The sequence below is a fragment of the Aythya fuligula genome, chromosome 4 (assembly GCF_009819795.1).
Source record: "Aythya fuligula isolate bAytFul2 chromosome 4, bAytFul2.pri, whole genome shotgun sequence".
Taxonomy (NCBI): domain Eukaryota; kingdom Metazoa; phylum Chordata; class Aves; order Anseriformes; family Anatidae; genus Aythya; species Aythya fuligula.
In genome coordinates this window covers 12212909-12224013 of record NC_045562.1, presented here as the reverse complement: position 1 = coordinate 12224013, position 11105 = coordinate 12212909, and the positions used below count along the sequence as shown (strand labels likewise).

At 41.7% G+C, this 11105-nt stretch overlaps 2 protein-coding genes across 3 annotated transcripts; one reads left to right on the top strand and one right to left on the bottom strand.

Annotated features, from left to right (window-relative positions):
* Positions 1–434: 434 nt before the first annotated feature.
* Positions 435–6536, bottom strand: SARAF (store-operated calcium entry associated regulatory factor). Of its 2 annotated transcripts, none has more exons than XM_032187244.1 (6): positions 6452–6536; positions 6175–6350; positions 4626–5019; positions 2705–2813; positions 1711–1829; positions 435–1214 (listed from the first exon to the last, which is right to left on the bottom strand). In XM_032187244.1, exons 1-6 carry the CDS (start codon positions 6534–6536, stop codon positions 1189–1191), a joined length of 909 nt encoding a protein of 302 aa, XP_032043135.1. In that variant the 3' UTR covers positions 435–1188. The 2 variants fall into 2 exon arrangements, with proteins under 2 accessions (XP_032043135.1, XP_032043136.1); XM_032187245.1 differs by having other exon boundaries at positions 1711–1826.
* A 146-nt stretch (positions 6537–6682) lies between these two features.
* On the top strand, positions 6683–10989 carry LEPROTL1 (leptin receptor overlapping transcript like 1). The gene is made up of 4 exons (XM_032186985.1): positions 6683–6764; positions 6952–7027; positions 7383–7569; positions 8633–10989. The coding sequence occupies exons 1-4, from the start codon at positions 6695–6697 to the stop codon at positions 8747–8749; spliced, it is 450 nt and encodes a 149-aa protein (XP_032042876.1). The 5' UTR covers positions 6683–6694; the 3' UTR covers positions 8750–10989.
* The last annotated feature ends 116 nt before the right edge of the window (positions 10990–11105 follow it).

The following is an 11105-nucleotide window of genomic DNA, read 5'->3' as shown; positions in this document are numbered from 1 at the left end:
TTCATTTCTACCCACATGCCAAGAATCATTTTTTTTTTTTTAACAGTTTCCCATGGTACTATCAATCATCTAAGTACTACATATGACACTCTTCTCAGAGCCCCAAAAATATCATTACAGACTAAAGCAAGGCATCCATGCTTCCCAATAAAAAAAAAAAGCACTATCAAAGAAAGTACATTCTAGAAAGTTTGTCTTATCAGTGAATTTTATTTCTCTGATGAATCTCAAGGCCTGATACGCTCTACAGATACCACCAGCTTTGGATTAAGAACGTTCCCTTGCCATTTACAAAGATCACTTTTGGTTTATTGAGTCCTGAACAGGTCATCAAGCAGACAAGACAAGGTCTGAGATTTAAACTAGTCCATATCAGACATTTTCACAGCATTACTAACACCCACAGTAAAAAGAAAAGTGCATTGTAGGCAAAGTGTCCGCAGTCATCTTTATTTAAATTAAATTAGTCCCCCAGAAAAAGGCCCAAATTAGACATGATCTTGTCTCACTTCAAGTTACATTTCTTTGGCATGGTGTGACCTCATAACTGCAAGTCTTGTCTCCAACAGTCACACAGCACAGAGACAAACATTAGATTAATGTTATTCTCTATATATTTAATTTTGCTCTTTCACTACGGAAAACCCCATTTGACTGCCTGACAGCACTTACAGTAATATTCACATGAATTCTACACAAACAACAGTAGTTTCAAAGAACAGCTACCCTTAGGTATCAGGTACATTATACATCAGGCATTTCAGATGCTGGGCCACTAAAAACAAACCGAAACAGTGAAAAACGACCAAACACAGAACCACAAAAAATCTGGATTAAATGAAATTGACCCCAGAACAGTAAATCACTTGCTTTGAAAATCTGCTAAGGCTACTATTGCATTAATCCATCAAGTATATGCAACTGTACCATTGTTCTTCTCAAGGTGGATGAGTTTATTTTGTATCTTATGAGAAAAAGCCATTGTGGTGAAACAGTGGATGTCCCAGCACCTGCAATACCCTAAACCAGAGTGAAGGTCCACATTTCCACGTGGGAAAGAGATGCTTTGTCTAGTTCTTTACAGCTTTCTTCACAACTGCTTTTGAAGCGTACTGCTAATAAAAAAAGGGGCTAGCACAGAGAAAGACAATTTAGTTAAATAACTTAGATGTAGTAATGTCAAGGATTTCATCTTCGCTTTGTGCCCCCAAAGCCTGCAAAGAAGAAGAAAAAAGGCTCAGCTCCGTTACATACTTTCCACTGGGCCCTCTCCAGTTCTAAAAAGTCTAAAACTTCTGAGATGTGTTCGATATAAAGTACAACATCAAGCAACAGCTGTGGACTGACTGGCCTGAAGAATGTTTTTTATAGAGTTTTTTTTAAACACAAATCACATTTGCACATTTTCTAGAGAAGGGCATGTGTAGCACACAATGAAGGGGAAAACGTTAAAATAATGAACCTTGCCAATAAAAACAAACCCAGTACTCATTGTTACCATGCTCCCTGTAGGCCTGTGAAAGAGTTTCAAGCCCAACAATGGTGCTCTGTTTCCATAAGAAATAGAGATATGGTTACATGCTCATCTGTACCCAATTCCTGGCTGAAATAAAGGCAGGAATACTTGCTGAACCTCAACTAATATTCCATGCATTTTGGACAGGTCAAAGTTTCTTGAGTTTCAGGAGATTAAAAGGTCTGGTGCCTTACCAGAAGCCGTTCTTGTTCCTGTACTGCTACCTTGCGTAGAGTTGCTCGACTGCCCATACATTGGAGGTGCAGCTGGGGGATCTGTCCACATACTGAAATGTGATCGTGGCTGTGCTCTGCTGAGAGAAACAGTAGGAAGACTTCATCAGTAACCTTATGAATAATTGTCGTATTACCTCTCCAAACAAGGGGAATGCATTCGAGGGAGAACTGTAAGCAGGCACCTTTCAAACATAGAAGCTTCTCTATTTAAAAGAATTAACAGCAAGGATGATCTTTATATTTAAGTACAGCTACTTGACAAATACAGGAAACTGCTTGGTCTCTGAGAAGTCCCTGCAGAGGTCATATTTTCTCTAGTGAAGACTAAGACAGCAACAATTTTCACTCTTAAATAGCTTGAGTGATTGATACATTTTTAAAGCTTAAGTGTTTTGCAATGATCAGATGACCAGTAGATATTTACTCCAGCACTGAAACAGCTTTATTTGTATTACCTTATTCAAAAAAAATGCAACTTATGACCTACAAGTCCCTTGAAAAAAAAAAAACACAACTCCTGGATTTCCATACATGGGACATCAGGAGACTGCAGATCAAAGGCTTTTTAGTTTGACTGCACTGAGTATCACACAAGAGCAACTGCCATCCATACCAAATTTGAGATGACACTAACACAAGACAAAACATAAAAGCATCCATAAATAGCTAATATTTTAATCAATATTTTAAGGCAGTCTGTGGAGAGATTGTTCAAATGCTCATTTAAATTTGCAGGCCACCAAGCCAGGTCTGAGTATGTACTTAGTGCAGAATGAAGAGCCTTTGTCTTCCCAGTTCTTCTCCCTGAAAAAAAACTTTCAGAATATCTTTGCTGCTGGAGTTACAGATTGCACTTAAAAACCCTTCTTCTAGAACAAGTTCAGAGTTTGAATGATACAAGTATAAAAATTTAATCTTGGATACTTAAAATCTCTCAGTATGCATATTTTACCTGTGACTGCCAGCCAAGTAGCCTAGCAAGCCTCCTGCTCCTAATCCAGTCCAAAATCCTGGTCCTGAACTGTTTTCATGACTGGACCAAGTCCCGGATCTGTCGCCTCCTTGAACCAAATGGAAAAGGGAAAACATCAGTTAATGGCACCTAATCCTCAGGCCAGCTGTTACAACAGAATTCTCCCATTAAACATAATGGAAAATTAGACACCGTATTCCTCTTGGTTTCAGTGGATTCTTGATCAAATTTATCTTGAAACACCCCAGTTTGAAAAGCAGGAAGAAACATAGAAACAAGTAGTAAGAACAGTAAAGAGTTTTACATTAGCAATTAGCTTCCACCCCATCTCATAGGCTTGATGTTTCCAAAACAGTGCAGAGTCCCTGCCTGCAGATTTTATAAACAGACAGTTTAGATTAAAAATAGAAGAATTGAAGAAAGTGATTTGCTCAAGGTCACACAGCAGGCAGACTAAGGAATAAATGATTATAAAAGCTAACAGTGACCCAACCACTAACACACACTGCACCTAACCTCACCGAAAACATCTGCTCATTTTGAGTAGGAGTGGCTCAGTTTAGCAGCTAATATTAGAATTACCAGAAACAATATGGAGTAGTCTCCTAACTTGGTATCAAAAGACATGATAAAATCTTTGCAGTGTCACTGCAGTTATGTATGAGTCAAAGACTGATAAATACCTTGATAACAACGAAGGCAAATAAAGTGCACTGGGGGAGGAGAGTCACAGATTTTATAGAAAATCAGGGATGCAAATATAGGCTCAACCACAGGTTTAACACATAAGGAAGTATAAAAAGGCAAGAACTGAAAGCAACATTAGTCTCTCTGAAATACGGCATGGGAGAAAACTGATGATTCAAACAGATTTTAAGTCAGACTTCTACATGTAATTTGATATTGAATTTCATTTTTGAGTAATTTGGAAGAAAGCAGCTCTCGCTGGGATGATATACCTGTTAAACTATGCTGATATGGGACCCAAAATAATGCTTAATGTAGCTCTTCACAGTAAATTAATCAGGGAGATGAAGAAACTCATTTATCCAAAAGCACCATGGCTGAACACTGACTCAGAAAGCAGTCTTCGTTGAAAAATCCAAGTAAACATTCAAGATCATGTTGAACCACTAACAGAGGAAAAGTCTAATTTAATTAAGATAGTCCAGCTAAACAAGTTTCGCAGGACACATTCTGCATGCTAGGGGAATTTGAAATGAGGCAAATTAAATATTAACAGCAATAAGTGAACAACACTGCTTTTCATTACCATCCAGACAAAGACAAATACATTATTAATATGCAAAGCCATATGCACTCAGAGACACGCTTTTCTCTGCTGTCAAACCTGAAGGCAGATACTAATTAATCCCTACATGCTTTTTAAGTTATTCACTTTTCAGAATCAATTGAGAAATTTTTAAAGTCCTACTCCTGCTGGATTGTAGATTCCTGTCCAGTAAAAGCACATTTGTGCAAGTAAATGACAAGGAACAGGACAGAAATAATAAAGCAGCCCTTTATTCTGTTTTGACTGTGCCCAGTAGGACAGAACCCTGAAACTGCCACAGTAATACCAGGGGCAAGTGGCATGCACACACAGCATGAAAAAACTGCCCGAAGTCTGAAATAACCACACCAAAATCATTTTGCATACCAACTAACTAGTAATACCAAAACACAACCCTTCTACTCTTCTGCAGCAGGTACAGATAAAGCATTTCTGCTGCAAATGTCCTGCACAAGGATATCTGAAGAGCTATATTGGCACCCCCTGTTGGCCAAGTGGTTTGAGCAAGCCTGGAAGAAACCATCAATGTTTGTTTTAACATTACTAAAGCATAAACGTTTGACCAAGTACACTTAATCCTTGCATTATAAGGGTTTGGAGCCCTACCTGTGAAGCTGGGCTTAAAACCAGGAGGAGGAGGAGGTGCCTGATGATTCTGCCAGGAAGGACGAGCGAATCCATCACCATCACCAAACGTCTGCTGAGGCTGCTGGTTACTGAGGAAAAACTTGTACACTCCAAAAGCAAGAGCCAGAATAACAATTATAACAATTGCTCCAGCACCGGAATCAGAAGAATCCTTCCTTGACTGATAGAAGCCAGAACCAAAGCTGTCAGAGTTCTTCACTTTCCTTTCACCTTCCTCAGTCAGCTCTAACCTGAACAGCAAACTACAGGATCCTCTTAAGATGTAAGGATCATCTGGATAATCATAGCCTTCACAGCTCACTTCAATTTGTCCAAAGCGATGGGTGTTCTCCAAGTCTGCTTTGCACTGCCACTGGAAAAGTAAACACAATATGAAATAGCAGCTACTTCTCTGGAGATGAGAATACCTGTCTGTTTTCCCCAACATGCTCAGAAATGCAACTCTCATTGCTCTCATTGTCAAGAAATCATTTAAAAGGTCAGAACATAAGGAATTTCTAAGTTCTCATATTCTAAGGACTAGAACTTTGAAATTAACTTGGAATTATTAACAAAATTAAAAGTTAATATAAACTCATTCAGAGCAAAGAAGAACTACAACTCTGAGATTTTCTGAACAGCTTTTTCAACTATGCCTTAGTTAGGTATAACACCTCTGAAAATAATCTGTATTCTGTATAACAAGGCACACCATTAATAAACACCTGTCCAATGCAGACTGGAGAGCAGATACAAACATAGACCCTGGAAGTCTGAAAAGCAATGCACATGATTGTATTTGTGTTCAGATAGATAGAAAAAGAAAATGGGATAGACATTATAAGGAAATTATGTGTGAGATTTAGTAATCAGATTGTGATTCTGTAGGTGAATACATACAGATTTGTCAGTCTCACAAGTCTTTGAACTATCTGAACTTAGGTGTCAACTCTCATTGTAATCAACATGCTTTGAAAGAAGTAATCTCTGAATTAATGATTCAGGATACCAGTGCCCACTACCAATTCAGATTTGACTGTACTTTTACAACACCATATCAGTTTTAACAGTAAGCTTTAGCTTTGATTCCTGTTTATTCTATTGCCAGAAGCATAGGTAACAGCTGAAAAAATCTGAAAGAGCTGACAAAAATGCAAACATGCAAGAAAGAGTTCTAGAAGTGTGAACTAAAAGTTTTAAATGTTAAAGCTGAAGTGTTGAAATATCTATAGCTACTTTTATTCTAAGTATGATGAATCATATAATGGCTGGGGTTAGAAGGGACCTTAACAGTCATCCAGTTCCAAACCCTCTACCATGGACAGGGACGCCACCCACTAGATCAGGCTGCCAACAGCCCCGTTCAGCCTGGCCTTAAACATCTCCCGGGCTGGGGCATCCACAGCTTCTCTGGGCAACCTGTTCCTGTGCCTCACCACCCTCTGAGTGAAGAATTACTCTTTCAGAAGTTACCGACTCAGTAGGAGGATAGCTTCGTTAAAGCTTAACCCCAGCCTCCAACACTCACCTGCACGTCGTATCCATCCCACCCCTTGTTGTAACACTGCACGACCGCAGGGGCGCGAGAGCATCCAGCGCTGCCTCCTGTGCACTGCAACTGCGGGACGGCCGCCGTGCGGCGGGACGTGGTGTACTGACCCCTGCGCAGGGTGAGCGCCTGCACCTCCCTCAGCAGGACCCTGTCTGGAACGAGAAGCGCGGCGATCAGCACGGAGCAACCGGGAACCCGCCCCCTTCCCCATGAAAGGCCTCCCCGGGCCCAGGAGCAGCTCCGCAGCCCTCACCCGGCTGGGCCCAGCCCCGCGCGGAGCCGGCAGCAGCGCTGAGGAGGAGCAGGAGGAGCGCGGTCCCCACACCACCATCCGCCATGACAGCTCCCCGCTAACTGAGCCCTTCCGGGTCCGCGCAGCGCCTCTCATTGGCCGCCAGGCCGGAAGGGGCGGGGACTAAGCGAGGAGCACGCGCCCCGCCCTTAGCAACGCGCGGCGCCTTCACTTCCGGGAAAGGGGGCGGGGCGCACTTTGCGCATGCGCGCTGCCTGCCCGGAAGCGGCCGCAGGGGCTCGGGCGCTGCGCGGGGCCATGGCCGGCATCAAAGGTACGGGGGGGGGGGGGGGAGAGCGGGGGGGGGGGCGTTGCCATGGCAACCGCAGCGCGGGAACCCTGAGGCTGGGGGGGGGGGCTCCTGAGGCGGTTGGGGGGCGGTTGTGGCCGTTGGGGGCTTAACGGAGGGGGCTGGGTGCCCGGCGTCCGGCCGTTGACGTGCTCGGGGTCTGTGTTCGCAGCGCTGATCAGCCTGTCCTTCGGCGGAGCGGTCGGACTGATGTTCCTGATGCTGGGATGCGCCCTGCCCCAGTACAAGTAACGTAGCCGCGGCTTAGACCCGGGGGGTGGGGGTGGGGGGGGGCTCTGGGCAGCGTCAGCCTCCAGATGGCTGACAGGTTAAAGCTGAGGGTTAAGATCACCTTCTGGTGGGTTTGGGCTTGCTTAGCCAAGCCTTGCTTTGCAAACATCCCCTTAAACAGGTCTCTGCTGAAGCAGTTCACAGCCATGGGGTGTTGGGTTCCCGTCATCTTGTTCCAAAGTAAAGGGTTCCCTTTGCCTGAGCTTTTGCCTCATCTTTTCCAAATATACATATTGTATGCAGAAAATTCCTTACATTGATTATCATGAAGAGCTGGAAGTCAATTAACTTCTCTTCTCCTTTCTTTTTCAGCCAGTACTGGCCCCTGTTTGTTCTGTTTTTTTACATCCTTTCTCCTATACCGTACTGCATAGCAAGAAGATTAGTAGATGACACAGATGCTACAAGTAATGCCTGCAAGGAGCTGGCCATATTTCTTACGACAGGCATTGTTGTCTCAGCGTTTGGGCTACCTATAGTGTTTGCCAGAGCAGAACTGGTTAGTACTGTTTCAATCTCTGAAAATACTCTTTGCTGAAAAACTTGATGCTGTTTAAACTGAAGGTAGAGCTCTCGTGCACTGAGTGACTTTTATGAATACATACTTAAAATGCTTGTAGTGGAAGCAGAACAGGAATTCTTTCAGGGAAAAACAACCAAACAACCAAACAATGGAAGCATGGCAAAAAGTCATGTTTGCCAATTGCTTTACATGGTCATGGAATAAACCCTAACATCCTATGCTCCTTTGTGTGATCTGGAAAAAATGAGGTAGAATATGGCACGAAAACTTAACAGGCAAGTAATCAAATGTACAAGTTTACAGCATATCTTGAAGGCAATTTGTAGGATAGTTGGGATAAAGAAGTATGAATAAACAGTGAATTTTTGCACTCGCTGTGAAGGACATGTGATCTTTTTTTTTTTTTTTAATCTTCTGAGTTATCATTATATCCTTCCTGGTGTATGACTTCCCACTACCGTCCTGTAAAAGATGACCTTGTTTGCGTGAGTTTCAATTTCAGAGAATCCCAAATCAAAAAAAAAGAAATGAATGTACTTTCATAACATCTCTTTAGGCAAGAACATTTGAGATGGTCAGTTTGAATGCCTCACAGCCTTTGACTAAGCACTTAGACTCCTTGGAAAACATTCACCTCTGTTTTTTGTTGTAACTTGGTTATCTGCTGACATTTTAAAGGCCTCCATCCTTGGCTCTCTGTTTAAAAATTCCTGTGGTTGGCAAGTATAGCTGGACTGCACGTATGTTTGATGCTGTTGCCTAGCCTTACTGCACTGTTGCTGGATGTTAAGTAAAACATCTGTGCCTGCTAGCCAGCACTTAGAACGGGACTAGGAAAACTTCAGTACTGCTTGGCTGACTACTGTTAGGCAAAGCCTTTTTGGGTAAGCCTAACCAGCCTTTCTGGCATAACAAATAACGAGATACTGTCTTTTATCGTGTATCTGTTGCTGAACTTTGTCTGTAACATGACATCGAGAGATTACTTTTTGTCTTGTTCAGTTCAGGATGCATCTAACTAAATTCCCCTTGTTCGCAGATTTACTGGGGCGCGTGTGCACTTGTTCTTACGGGGAATACAGTCATCTTTGCTACGATCCTAGGATTTTTCTTGGTCTTTGGCAGCAATGACGACTTCAGCTGGCAGCAGTGGTGAAAGGAAGATAAAGAACTATCACAGACATCTTGTCGTTCAGTGGCCATGCATACAAATGAGAGAATGGGCAATAAGAGAAGTAGTGTAGCAAGCCTCTCGAGTATTCTAGATACTCCTTTCTTTCTCCTTGTTCATTCTGAGTGTACTACTGTTTTCCTGATAGGTTTCTAGGTTTTTATGAAGTGAAGAGATGGTTGATTTCATTTTTACCTTTGGTATATTTTTAGGTGCTCTGTTTGTTTAAAATTTTCATTCTTGTTCTGCTCAATGTGTATGTAAAGCTTTAAAGCTGGAACAAGAATGTTAAAAACAAGGTTTCAAAGAAAAGTTCAAGTCTTTTTGTTGTTTAGCATTAATACAGTGCTTCAAAATAACTTTTCTAAAATGGTGATTATATACAAGCTGAGCTGATACAAGCAGTTGTACACCACCGTTGTCAATTACCAGATATAAAGATTGTAGTTATATTTTACCAGGGGCAAGCTGGAGGAGTACCAGTAGCAGATTTTTCTTCTGCCCGTACGTAAAACTGGGTAATGAATGTTGATAGCCTTCAATTAAGGAAAAGGCTGAGAAGCAGGTAGAGTTATTTGGGAAAAATCCTGAATTCAAGCACTGTTAGCACTTTTACCTGCTTCCTTATTAATTTTTGTGTGGATGTGACATTCAAATCATCTGTAAATGTGTTGATGCTATGACATACAAAACCAAATTGCGTTGTAGGGGAAGGGGAAAACGATGTTTAAATTCCATTTTTAAAATCTTTTTTTTTTTTGAACTGTATTTATAAGTATTGTATGGTTTTGAGCTTTTATGTCAACTTTTTACCACAAAGAGGGTAAAATGTTCACTCATGGAACTACTGGTCTGAATTAATTTGAAGCATGTACGAAGCTTTTTCCTCATTCCCCTTTTTAATTTATTTTATACATAAATAGAATAAAGCTTTTCAAATGTAGATTAAAACTATGTTAAACTCGCCTAAGAATGATTCCCTCCACCCTTTTTTTTCCTTTGCACAATGCAGTTGAGCCATGACTTTTTTGGAAGTCACTGGCTGAACTGATTTCACTGACTGTTTTTAAGTTCTTATGCACTATGGGTTAATAAGATTTAATGTTTTGTCTGTAACTGTGGACTTGTGTGCTGTAAGTTTACACATGTAGCTTCAAATATTTCAGTCATTTCTGCATACCTCTCAATTGTCTGTATTTTTCATTTAAAGAAATTTGTCGTTAGACATTCCATTGTGAGATAGCTGATGAGGGCCAGTTAAGCAGGCTTGGCTGTACCACATACAGTGATTAACCTCTAAACTACATTTTTATTCATCTCTTTAAAAGTCTGGGAAATGTACTGTGCGTAATTAAAAGGTGGTGATCGCTAAGATCTTACTGGACAGTGGAGCGGTATGAAAAGGCACAGAATATCAGGCCTTAGCGGTAATGCTTGTGCACAGATGTAAGTGAAATACAAAGCTTGAATGTTTGAAGTCAGACAGTAATAATAGCTACTTATGTGATGTGCTCATGGAACTTAAACCAGCAGGTGGGGGCAGTCGGGGTGTGGTTACCTACAAGTGCTGCTTCATTAATGTCCTCCTGTGCGTAAAATAAGAACTCAATGTTATCCGCACTGGTAGAGAAACAGATGGTTTTCAAGACCATAGCGCAGAAGCCAGCAGGTAGCCTTTCAGTCCTAAGTAAGTGCTTCACCAGACTGTTTGTGATCATTCAAAGATGCCTAACAGCTGTAGAGCTGCTCGTTTCGTGATGGTTTTCAACCAGATGTCTGCACCCCTAGCCCCAAAATGATGGATTCCTTGGAAGATTTGCTAAACCAATGGTTATATCGGCAGTCGTTGCCCTTGTGAAGGAAGAACAATGAAGACTTGTACAAATCTGAATCTGTTACCAGCTTTTTTTTTTTTTTTGGTTCAAACTGTGGTGTTCGGTTCCCATCCCTTGCTCCCCAACCGCTTTGCTGCTAGCCTACTTCTCAATTTGATGCTTCTCCGAAACACCAGGACACTGAACTGTGCGTGTATGCGTCGGCTAAGCATTTTGTATGTTAATTGCATTACAGTGTTATGTTCTTTTCCTGGCACACCAAGCATTGCAGCCTGGCTCCGGTTTGAGCCAGACACTTGGGAGGTATGAACTTTCCGTGTTAACAGGCACTGAGGCAACATCGCCGTCCTATAGCAGAGAATTTTGAACAATAAACATTTTAAACAGCAATCCCGGCTCTGTACGTTTAATCAGAAACAATAAAAGAGTACTTTGGTTAAAGCATTACTCTGTTTATTTGGTACAATTGCTGTTACTGTTGGGAGGGATATCACAAGCTTGTTCAA